This window comes from Elephantulus edwardii, unplaced genomic scaffold, assembly GCF_000299155.1.
Source record: "Elephantulus edwardii isolate Elephantulus edwardi_28Jun2011 unplaced genomic scaffold, EleEdw1.0 scaffold00227, whole genome shotgun sequence".
Taxonomy (NCBI): Eukaryota; Metazoa; Chordata; class Mammalia; order Macroscelidea; family Macroscelididae; genus Elephantulus; species Elephantulus edwardii.
The window spans coordinates 4030434-4043514 of record NW_006399977.1 but is presented as its reverse complement, the minus strand read 5'-3'; the positions used below and the strand labels follow the sequence as shown (position 1 = coordinate 4043514).

Sequence of the window (13081 nt, the reverse complement as noted above, 5' to 3'; positions counted from 1 at the left end):
TGGCCAATCCTTCTTCCTAGTCTGTCTTAATGTGAATGTTCAGATTTAGAGAAGTATCAGACTGACTAGCATGGCAGACCAGAACATGCTGGTCTGCTAATATGGAAACCTGATTATTTTTCTTCATTAGTAAATGGATAGTAAATGTGTTAACATTTAGGGAAAAACACCCCAAACTAACAAACGAACAACAAAACCATCCAGCCTAATTGGACATTTCCTAGAAATATCATGTCACAATATTCCATGTGTAAAGGATGTGTCCTGTCATTATATTTACCTAATCTGTGTGCTGTATCTGAGCTGTATGGAGAATGTGAAATCAAGATTGAGGGAAAACTCATAAACAACTTGTAATGTGCACATACTACAACCTTGCTTGCTGGCATAAAAATAGTTTGAAGCATTTACTGAGGAAAATAAAAACAATAGTGTGTAGTATTACACGTCAGCATGCTGACTAAACGAAATTGATTGAAACAGTAAGTAACATCACTACAGATGGAGAAGAGATTGAAGTTGTTAAGGATTTTATTTTACTTGTTTTCACAATCATTGACTGTGGAAGCAGGAGCCAAGAAATCAAATGGCATATTATAAAAAGGACTGTCTGAAAAGAATGTATGTATGGTCATTATATGCATCACACTTAATAATCTAGAGCAAGAAATACCTTGTAAAGTTAACTGTGGAAGAAGAGGGGAATGTAGAGAGGGAGGAGAAATGTGCATCAATGAATGAATAAAAACCCAATCTTTCTGTAAACTTTCATTAAAAGCACAAAAAATTTCAAATAGCATATTAGATCAGAACTATCTGCTGCAAAAGACCTTTTTAAATTGTTGAAAAAGAAAATAATATGTCACTTTAATGACGAAGGTGCATTTGACATGTGACATGATATTTTTAATTGTTTTATGTATTCCAAACCTAGGCAACGAATATGGAAGGTCAAATAATTAATACTTTTTATTTGTAAGGATGAGAAAAAAGTTTTAATAGCACTGTCTTAGTCATCTGGTGCTGCTGTAACAGAACAATCACACATGGCTGCCTTTAATAAAGAACTGGTCTCCCACAGTTTTAGAGGCTAGAAGTTCAAATTCAGGTGTCTGCTCTTGGGAAACTGTCATCGACTTTCAACATCTGTAAGCCTGGTATTCCTTGGAGATTTCATGTGCTTTGGATTGCCCTTGTATCAAGGAGATTCTCAGTGCAGGAAACTGGGTTCAAAGCGTGCTCTTCTTTTTTTTGGTGGTGAGGAAGCACAAGTGGGTAAAGAGTTGTGCTGCTGACTTGATGGCAGGTGCTTTGAGTTCTCCAGGTGTTCTTAGAGAGAAAGAACAGTCTCTCCTGTGAGATTTAAAGCCCCTGGAAACTCAGGGGAGTGTCAATTATCAGCCAATTTGGACTCACTAGCAATGAATTGATGTTTAGTAATTATGAGTTCTTCCCTGCCCTTTCACACCCCAGAGACACTCTCCTTCCATTGGATCAAGGATGTGAGTTGGTTAAGGATGCTACAAAATCAGGGAAACAGTGTGTCAGGAATGCATTCTCTCTCCATATCTTTTCAATCTATATGCAGAACAGATCATTTGGGAGGCTGGACTTTATGAGGAGACACATGGTATCAGGATTGGAGGAAGACTCATCAACAATGTGCATTATGCAGACAACACAACCCTGCTTGCTGAAACTGAGGAGTACCTTAAGCACTTACTGCAGAAAGTCAAGGACTGTAGTCCTCAATATCCTCAATATAGATTGAAGTTCAACATCAAGAAGACAAAGATTCTCACCACTGGGTCAATTGGCAGTACCATGATGGATGGCAAAGAGATTGAGGTTGTTATCAATTACAGCTTGCTTGACTCCATATTCAGTGCTGTTGGTACCAGTAGTTAGGAAATAAAAAGATGAATTGCAGTGGGAAAATCTTCTAGCAGTCAAGGACCTCTTCAGAGTACCGAAAAGCAACAATGTCAGTCAGTTTAGAGACCAAAGTGTGCCTAATCCAGACCATGGTCTTTGCAATTACTTGCTATACATCAGAGAGCAGGACAATGACTAAGGATGACAGAAGAAGAGTAGATGCCTTCGAGTTGTGGTGCTGGAGAAGAGTCTTAAACATACCATGGACCACCAGGAAAACAAATAGATCTCTCTTGGGAAGGGTGAAACTAAGTTTCTCCTCAGAGGCTAAGATTTTGAAGCTCTGTCTCGCATATTTTGGTTATGTTGCCAGGAGGGACTGATTCTTGGAGAAGGACATCATGCTCAGAATGGTTGAGGGACAGCGCAGGAGAGAAAGACCCAGATGAGATGGATTGATACAGTAACTCGGGCAATGGAGGTTGGTGTGTCAGAATCAGTGAGTCTGGCTCAGGGAAGGCTTCAGAGCTGTACATAGGGTTGCTATGGGTTGCAAGCAACTCAATGGTACACAACAATAGCAACATTCCACTCTAATTCTCTTAGATCATGACTTATTACATTAGACAACATCATGGGGATAAATAGATCATTACACAGCTGTCACATTACATCATTATTCACTAATGCAAGTGAATAGTTGTTTTACTTGGACCCACAATCAACACTTATTGTAGAATTGTAGTAAAGAAAAAACCTACAGAAATTTGCTATCAAGGATATCCTTAAAGTGCTAAAGAACAATGATGTCACTAAGATGCTCCTCCTCAAAGCCCTGGTATTTTCAGTTGCTTTGTATGTATGTGAAAGTTGGACAATGAATTAAAAAAGGCCAAAGAAGAATTGATACCTTTGAATTGCGGTGTGGAGCTGATTATTTCATGGGATGTCACAAGAACAAGAGGGCTTCTTAGAGGCAAGAATGGTGAAACTTTATATCACAATGGGCCAGTTTTAAGAAGGGCCAAGTCCTTGAGAGGAGACATCATGCTGGATAAGGTACATGGTCAGGGAAAGGGAGGAAGACCCTCAACAGAGGGACTGATTCAGTGACTACAGCAATGGGCTTGAGTTGGCTGGAGATCATGGGATGGTTCAGGAAAGGGCAAGGTTCAGATCTGTTGTTCATAGGGTTGGTATGTGTTGTAATTGACTTGGTGGTACCTAACAACAACCCCAAAACCCAGCCAAATAAACACATATTTTCCAGGAACACATTTCTTTTCATGACAACCAGAGCCTGTCAGAAGAAATGTCTTGTAAGGACAGCCAGATTGCTGTTTAGAAAGAAGTAAGAATGGTAAGACTTTGTCATACAATCTTTGCACATGTTATCAGGAGGGACCAGTTCCTGGAGAAGGATATCAAGCTTGGTAAAATAGAGTATCACAGAAAAAGGTAAAGACCCTCAATAAGGTGAACAGATAGTGAGGTGAACTGATACAGTGACTACAAGAACAGGTTCAGCCATAGCAACAGTGGTGAGGACGGAACAGTACCAGGCAGCATTCTGTTCTGCTGTATGCAGGGTCACTGTGGGAATCCTGGTGGTGTAAGTCACAGTTTGTGCTGCTAACCAAAAGACTGAACATCTCCAGCAGTTCAAATTCACCAGTGCCTTCATGAGTTAATAATGGGCAGTCTCCTCCCATTCTAAATTGAAGATTTACAACCTTGGAAACCCAATGAAGAGGGCTGGTAAGAATTGAAATCAACTTGATGGTATTTCACAGAGCTTCTGCAACATAGAGTCATTATAGGTAAGAGAAACCACCACCACAACATATTTCTTTTTTTTTTTTAGCATCTCATTCAACTTTATTTTTTTTAATTATATTTTATTAATTTTCATAAACATTTACAGAGATTTTGGGCCTCCACTCATTCACTGTTGCACCACTCTCTCCACCCTCCTCCCAGCCTGTTCCCGTCCAAATGCCACAGTGCTTGTCAAAGCCAGCTCTGATCAATCTTCTTTGTCAGTGTGTCCTTTGCCATTCCCTATCACTCCTCCCTGAGAGAGACTTCACCCTGAGTCATAAGGAAAAGGGGACGGCGTATTCTCTTAGCTACTTCCTGCTGAAAAGGGACGCTGTGGGTTTCAGGGTGAAGATCTTCTCTCACTACTCTAAAGGGCCCCTTTGGCAGTAGGAAACACATAGACTATTATGGAGATTGATTTTGGAATTTAGATGCACTCTTATTGATTGTGCTTGGCTGTACATCACAACATATTTCTAATAAAAGGACTGATGTTGAATAATAAAGAACATTGACTGCCTGATAAAATATTTGACTTTTGTTGCTTTTACTTTGTTGACTGTTAGTTTTAGGCATAGTTTAAAAAAATGGAAATCTGTATTTTAGCCATCTGTAACTTTCTGTTAGTCATAGCACTATTACATGACTATGCTTACATAAAGAATAGCTTAACTGATTTGTCATAATCCTCTAAATTCACCTGGCTAAGTGATGATGTTTGATGTGTTCAGATTTTCCTACCTTGGGCTTGGAATGAACTTGTTACCATTTCTAGAAAGAACTTTATTTTCCATTTTTCCTCCCCTGAGGTCATTGGGAAAAGCTATGTATGAGTTTGCTGAATTGCTAAAAGAGCGCTGTTTGTAACACTCTTCCTTAGTTTTCTTCTGCATGAAAAAGTACTGTTGGTTTGTTTCTAGGCGTAAGTGAACAAGATTACTTTGAGCAAATGAATATTTTTCTAAGGCTGTATAACTCTGATACATTAAACTTTAGTGGCATCAAACCAATAGCTCTCCTTGTGTTTACACATTAGAACCACCTGGGAGTCTTTAAAAATATATATAATCAAGATGAATTAGAATTTCCTGGGGGCAAGATCCAAGTGTCAGTATTTTTTTAAAGCTCTCCAGGTGATTTCATTATACAGTCAAGATAAATAAGGACTCAAAACAGATGGGACCGATTCCTTTATTTCTTGACATCACTTGTTATAAAACAAAGGTTTTCGGAGTCCCTAAATCAGCAGCATAAGCATTTTCCACTCCAAACCTACCCAATGAATCCAAAATTCCGGAGGGGGGGGGAGGGAGGGCAGAGGTTTAGCAGTCTTTAACAAGATACCCAGGTGGTTGTGATGAACACTAAACTTTAAAAAACACTAACCTAGAGCAATGGAAAATGATGTCAGATTATATTGTGTCCTGTCAAAAGGACACAATATTTATGATTTAATCAACATACTATCTAAAAAAATATATCATAGATATAATTGAAATAGAAGTAGTGATTCTTTCAAATTGTTTTTTTTACTCAGACTTTTGTACATACAAGTTGTATTAGAATAACCTGTTTAAAATGTAGATATTCCAGGGATTCCACCCCAACTGTAGGAATCAGAATCTTTGTAATAGGGCTCCGAATCTATCTATCTATCTATCTATATCTATCTATCTATCTATCTATCTATCTATCTATCTATCTATCATCTATCTATCTATCTATCTATCTATCTATCTATCTATCTATCTAGCTAGCTATCATCTAGCTATCTAATCTACTCAATATATTTTTTACTTCAAGTGGTTCTTTGGCATCCTAAATTTTGAGAATCATTGTTTTAAATGGATAATGTCATGTATGAGAATAATTTTTAGGGTTCATTAAACTATATCTGCTACTTGCTTGGCAGTTGAAATTTAGGTAACAATTTGATTGATTACTTTGCAGAGTTAATATCAGTTGTTAAATATTTCATTAATATTTTGCCTTAAGAAAGTGGACCTTCATCTGGAACGTGTGTGTCTATAGGATATGCATTTTCTACTTAGTTCCAAATGGTAAATGATATTTAAATGTATGTCAAAAAAATAGTATACTTTTAGGTTGTCTCAAACTTTGTAAAAAATTTATCTTAAGTTGTTGTGTGATGTTGATTAGGAACCAACTCATAGACCACCTTCCAGTGGGTTCTCATAGGCTTTCATTCACAGGGAAGGACACTGGCCATCTTTCTCCTTGGAGAAGTTGGTGGATTCAAACACCTGTCTTAGGGTTGGGCAGTGCAACATCTTACTTTTGAACTAGCACAATAATTTTTATTTGGGAGGTAGAGTAATTAATTAAGAAGAATATTCAATAACATGTCTTATTCTAAGATTATAAAATTTAGCTAATCAGTATGAACATTTTGATTTGTAGTGTATTAGACTCAATACCTACTAATGAAAAATGATCACCGTTGACATCTATTGGCCATTTCTGTTTTTAGCATGAAAAATCATGAATCTAACTCAAGTATTTATATATGTGAAATATCTAACTAGTTTTCTGTTTAAGCATTCATTTAAATTTTTAGCTGGCTCCATAAATTTTATAATAACTGTGGTTAAGTGATTATTTAATGCATCTTATTTTATGCAATTATCTATTCTATTGAATGAAAATTGTGTGTATGGTGTTTTAACATTATTTATAATAAGACTATGCAAAAGCATTTATGTGGATCACAACAAACTGTGGTTAACTCTGAGAAGAATGAGAATACCAGAACCCTTGATAGTACTTATGCGAAACCTATACTTGGATCAGGAGGCAGTCATCAGAACAGAGCAAGAAAACACTGCACGGTTCAAAATTGGGAAGGGTGTACACCAGGGATATGTCCTATCTCCATATTTTTTCAATCTCTATGAAGAACAGATTATCCGGGAGGCTGGGCTCTATAAGGAGAAATGTGGCATCAGGATTGGAGGAAGACTCACCAGATGACACGATCCTGCTTGCTGAAACAGAGGGCCTGAAGTGCTTGTTGTAGAAGGTCATGGACTACAGCCTTAAATATAGATTGAAACTCAACACCAAGAAAACAAAGATTCACCCGGGGGCCGGGAGAGGCCCCGAGATGCAAAGCAAGAAGTACAACGTGCACTTCCCGCTGGCGCGGATCAAGAAGATCATGCAGACAGACGAGGAGATTGGGAAGGTGGAGCGGCTGTGCCGGTCATCATCCCCCGGGCGCTGGAGCTCTTCCTGGAGTCGCTGCTGAAGAAGGCCTGCCAGGTGACCCAGTCCCGCAACGCCAAGACCATGACCACGTCCCACCTGAAGCAGTGCATTGAACTGGAACAGAAGTTTGACTTTCTGAAGGACCTGGTGGCCTCAGTGCCTGACATGCATGGGGAAGGAGAAGACAACCACATGGACGGGAACAAGGGTGCTCGCAGGGGCTGGAAACCAGGTGGCACCAGCTGGAAGAATGGTGGCATGGGCAGCAAAGGCAAGGACAGGAAGCTGTCAGGGATGGACTCGGAGCAGGAGGATGATTCCGAGGACACATATACTGAGGGGGAGGAGGAGACGCTGCAGTCCCCTGCCCAGGCCAGCCACCCCCCTGCCCACTTTCAGAGGCCCCCCCGCCCCCTGACACCCTTCATGCCTTTCACCTCCTCGACCATGCCTCTGCCCCGAGCATCCCTGGGCCCATCAGCACCTGACGCAGAGGACTAAGAGGATTATGACTCCTAGCGTCCCGTGCCCCCCAGGCTATGCTCCCTTTTAGTTGGTTTTAGTTGTTCTAGGGGGAGGAGAGAAACGGGACCTGTTCTTAAATTTAAAAAAAAGAAAGAAAACAAAGATTCTTACCACTGGACAAATTGGCAGCATCATGATAGATGGTGAAGAGATTAAGTTTGCTTGACTCCACAGTCAACACTCATGGTACCAGCTGCCAGAAAATTAAAAGGTGAATTGCATTGGGAAAGTGCTATTAGAGACCTCTCCAAAGTACTGAAGAGCAACAATGTCAGTCTGGATACTAAGGTGTGCCTGATCCAGGCTATATTCTTTGAAATTACTTGCTATGCATCAGATAGCTGGACAATGATGAGGGACGATAGAAGGGTCTTTGAGCTGTGGTGCTGGAGAAAGACTGCTAGGAGAACGAACACGTTTGCCCTATAAAGGGTGAGATCAGGCTGTTCCCGGGAGGCAAGGATTCTATCACTTCATCTGACATACTTTGGACATGTTGCAAGGAGGGATCAGTCCTTGGAGAGGGACATGACATGCTTGGAAGGGTGGAAGGACAGCGCAAGAGAGGAAGACCCTTGATGAGATGGGTTGAATCAGTAACTGAGATACTAGGGATAGGTGTGTCAGAGACAATGAGATTGTCACAGGATAGAGTAGGGTTTAGGGCTATTGTGTACATAGGTCACTATGTGTCACAGGTGACTTGACGACACATAACAACAATGACAACAACAGCATGTTAATTAACAGTTATTTAGGGCAATATCAGGAAGACAAAAATCCTCATCACTGGGTCAACAGACAACGTCATGATAGAGAGAAAGAAGATTGAAGTTGCCAGTAAATTTATCTAGCATGGATGGATTCACAATCTACATCATTGACCCCAGGCATTGCATTGGATAAATCTATCAAAGGCCTCTCTATAGTATTAGGAGGTAATAGTAGTATCAGACTAAGGTACATGTGATTGAAGTCATGGTCTTCTCAATTACTTGTTAAACATCTGAAAGTTGGACAATGAATAAGGATAACAGAAGAATCAATGCCTTTGAGTTGTGGTGCTGGATAAGAGTACTGAATATTCCTTGTATTGCCTAAACAGCAACCAGATGTGTCTTAGAGAAAATGCAACCAGTGTGTTTCTTGGAGACAAAGATGGTGAAATTTCCTTGGGTTTGTTGTTAGGAGGGCCCAGTCATTGGAAAAGGACATCATGCTGGGAAAGTTAGAGAACTAGCGAAGGAGAGGAAGACCCTCGGCTAAATGAACTGGTGCAGTGAATGTAACATTGGGCTCAAGTATGTCAGCGATGATGAGGATAACACAAGATAGAGCAGGGTATAGATTTATTGTTCATAGGGTTGTTATGAGTTATAGTAGAGTTGATGGCACTGAACAACAAATGCCTTGTGAGTAAGGTGTTATGCTTCTAACCCCAAAGCTCCTCCTCTCTGGTGATATATATTATCTATCTATCTATCTATCTATCTATCTATCTATCTACCTACCTATCTATCTAACAGCTATCTATATCTGTCTCCTCTAAAAATGTGCTGTAGGGTCAGCTTTGAGTCACTTCCAAGTTGATGACAATGAATTAATTAGAGAAGCCAGGCACTGTTGGTATGATTTCTTTGAACATTTCATTTAATCTTCAAAAAAGTATATTAATTTGGTTTAGGAGATAAATAAAACAGGACACAGTGAGATTAAAAATGTGCACAAGTCATAAAGTAAGAGACAGTACTGGTTCCAATAGCAACTTGCCATGCTAATTAAAATAATAATAATTGTTAATACTTCATTAAAATTCATTTCGCTTTTTAAAACCTTTTCTTTTTTATTGTGATGTATGTGAACTTCTAGAAAAGAGTTTGGCTTTGCTTTCAAACATTCTAACACGTTTTATTTTATAACACTAATTACAATACCCGCAATGTAATCCCACTCTCATCCCTTTCTGCATGTGGTTCTCATTTCCATTCATCTTCCTATCTCACCTTTTCTTGTCTTCTGAGCTTTACTCTTGAGCAAGTGCTGCACTTTTGATTCTGTGCTGTTGTTGTGTGCCATCAATTCAGAATCAACCCGTAGCTGGCCCTCCAGTGGGTTTTCAGAGGTAGTAAATTGCATGGGAGGAGATTGTCCATCCTTCTCCCATGGAGCAATTAATGAATTTAAACTCTGTGTCTTTGGGATGGCAGGGCAGCTTTCTACCAATAGGCCACGAAAGCTTTCTTTTGACCTTATAGAATTGATTATTCTAAGGAGTGAGTGCCTCCCAGATAGTGTTCCCCTTATAGGCCTGTCTATTGTTTGATTGAAAGTTGGGCCAGACAGCTGAGTTTTGTTTCCATAGTCTTGGGGATTGCACCAGTTTCTATCAGACCAATAAGCCAGGCCATTTTCTGGTTTTAAGTTTTGTTCTTCATTTCCCCTAGTTCCATCTAGTAACCACTGGTCATCTTAATTCTTCCAGTCTCAGGATTGTGGAAGTCTAGGTTAGCATGGCCTTTGGTGCTTAAGATTGTTTATATATTGTTGTTAAGTGACATTGAATTGAGTATGACTCATAGTGACCCTATGAACAACAGATCTGAATATATATATATGTATGTTTGTATATATGTTTGCATAAAAGATAATGATAGTCTAATGATAGTTTGCTTAAAAGCTTCTAAAACTCTAGTCACTACTTACTAAAGTAGGATGTAGATTTTCTTTGAGGACTATGTTATGCTAATAGATCTGAATGTCCCCTGAGATTTTGGTCCTGAGGCCTCAGGACTATGATAGAGTTCATTTTGTATTGAGTAGGATTTATATATTTTAAATGTCCAACTAACAATTTTTCCCATTTTCTTCTTCTTTTCCTCCCCACCCCAGGAAACTACTCCTTCATTTTATTATGCTATGTGTGGCTGGGGGTGCTCTTCAGGCACAAGAACAAGGTAAGACCGTTACCTTGTTATTAACTAGTTGATAGCAAAATCCTGCTTCTAGATAGCAAAATATTTTATACTTTGAACTATCATAATTATAAATTCAACACTCACGAATAACAAAATTCCACCCAACACAATGTGAATGTAAGGGTAGAGAAATCAATTTTGGGGGAAAATATGACCTTTCACAAATTACTCATGTCTTCCATCTATGAAATTGCTTACATTTTTAAGCAAAAGCTTTATAAAAAGGAAGTTTTGTACAGTAAAAAGGCTTTGCTTGTGACTTCAGTTTAAGTGGGAGTGTTTGGGGGTGGCAAACTGTGACATAATTACCTTTGCACTTCTTGAAACAACACAAGCATATATAAATGCTTAGTCTAGATTTGTATCATTAAGAAACAAAGTAGAATTTGCATACTAGTAAGTTTGGGATTTTACAGAATTCAAATGGAAAGATTTAGAAAATAGTTGAGTGCTTTGTTTTTTGTTGTGTTTTTACTTTTGTTTTCTGCTAGAAAGTTGCTTTGGTAAGATGATAGAGTTTCAGGAATTTATTGCATTCTCTAATTCATTCATTCATTAAATAATTTAAAAAAAAATCTTCCAATCCACAGTGCAATACCCTAAGTGTCAATGATAAAAATTAATAAGATAATATCTTTGTCTTTAGAAGTAGGGAAAAAATAACTTTCTTAAAGGTAAAATAATACAAAAAGAAAAAAGAAAAAACCCTGGAGCATGCCAGAAGTATATACAATGTCACTATGGCCCCCACCTTCATCTTTTATTTTTTTAGCCTTGGACTTGCCACATTATCATTTTGATGTAACTGATTTTTCAATTTTTTTAGTTTGTTTAACCAAACAAATTATCAGTTAAAAAACCCCCAAGTAAATTATAAATGAAATATGTGTATTGTGGAGAGGGAGGGTACGGTAATTTATTGACCAAATTGACAAGTGCACATAAACAGTTATTCTGTCAGATATGATGTTGGTATTAGGTGCTATGTAGACAAAAGCTTTGTCTTTTATATTTTGGTCATGTTTCTAGGAGAGGCTATTCCTTGGACAAGGATATCATGCTTGGTAAGATGGAGGGTCAGTGAGAGAGGAAGACCCCCAAAGAGATGAATTAACACAGTGACTGCAGCAATGGCCTCAAGTGCATGAGAGATTTTGAGGCTGGCACAAGAAAGGACATTATTCAGATATCTTGTTCATAGGGTTGCTATGAGTTAACTGAACAGCACATAATAAAACAATTTTCCTTTCACACTGTGAGTTAAAAAGAGAAAATCTTCCTCTAGAGCAAGTTCCTTCTAAATTGTGAGAGGATAAACTTGTTTGCCAAAGTAAATAAACAAGCAAACAAGCAAAAAGCCCTACAGAGCTTTCATATAGATTACATTCAATGTAAACATAACCGAAATCCTTCCAATGGGGCCAATAAGTAAAATTTTGATAAATAGAGACAATATTGGACTTGTCATGGATTTTCTTTTACTTGGGTCTACAAACAGGGCCTACAGAAGTGACAGAAAGTCAAACAGCATGTTAGTTAAATCTGCTTCAAAATATCTAAAATACTTACTATCGTTGAGTTGGAACTAACTCATTCATAACTGACCCTCCAGTGAGTTTTCAGAGGTTATAAATACCAGAGGAGAAGATTGCTCATCTCTTCCCATTGCAGAGCTGCTTGTATTTTGACGAGCCTGCCCTGGGCCTAGCTGTGCAACTCCCCAAAGTCTAGGTCACTAGAACTTTATAAAGTTCTCTTTAAAGTCTTAAAAAGTAAAGATATTACTTGAAATTTGCTCTGAATAAGAAGTCAGTAGATATTAAGTGATCATGACTTAACCATAATATTTTTAATCAAGTCATACTTATGCAAAGTCTGGACAATGACTAAGGAAAACTAAAGAATAATTGATGCTGAAGAATTATAAGATGTTGGGAAAAATTATTTTACCTAGACTTCTAGAAGAATGAGCAAATCTCTCTTAGAAGAAGTATAGCCAAAATATTCCTATAAATTGACACTTGAGAGGCGTCATTACCTGTGCTTCATTTCTGGACAAGTTATCGGGAGGAACCAGTGCCTAGAGAATAATATCATGATGGGTAAAATAGAGTCAGTGTAAAAGAAGAAGACCCCAAAACATGGATTAACACAGAGGCTGCAAAAAAGAACTCAAGCAGAGTAATAGTTTTAAGGATCACACTGAGGAATTGGGGCAATGCTAAGAATCGAACCGTCTTGATAGTACCTGACAGCAAGGATCAATGAGTAAATGAAATAAATTATATTTTCCAACTTTAAAATGTTGCTTATAAAACAAAACAGGTATTCTTTCATTTCCAAATGCAATTTCTCTACAGGATTTTCTTGGCTGTAATCTTTATGGAAGTAGATCACTAGGGTTTTTTTCAGGACAAGCTGCAGGATCTTTACTCTTGTATCGCAGTCAAAGTTTCGCCATTTGTGCCGCTCAAGTTCTCCTATAAGATTTATAACAAAAATAGTATCACTTGCTTTTACCCATCCTTGAAATCTTCACAGATACTTTCTTTTAGCAGCTTTTTTATTCAACTTCTGCTTTTTAATGTATTTTATATATTGCATTGACTTCATATTAGCAATAATAATTTAACTTTAAAAAAAATATATTTTATCTT

At 38.1% G+C, this 13081-nt stretch overlaps 1 protein-coding gene and 1 pseudogene across 1 annotated transcript in view; both read left to right on the top strand.

Annotated features, from left to right (window-relative positions):
• The window catches only part of COL24A1 (collagen, type XXIV, alpha 1), a 548498-nt gene that overhangs the window by 13057 nt on the left and 522360 nt on the right, over nucleotides 1-13081 (top strand). Inside the window, exon 2 of the mRNA XM_006898370.1 lies at nucleotides 10339-10403. Coding sequence (XP_006898432.1) covers nucleotides 10339-10403 — 65 coding nt within the window. The remainder of the gene's footprint in view (nucleotides 1-10338; nucleotides 10404-13081) is intronic.
• On the top strand, nucleotides 6821-7443 carry LOC102857754 (annotated as a pseudogene).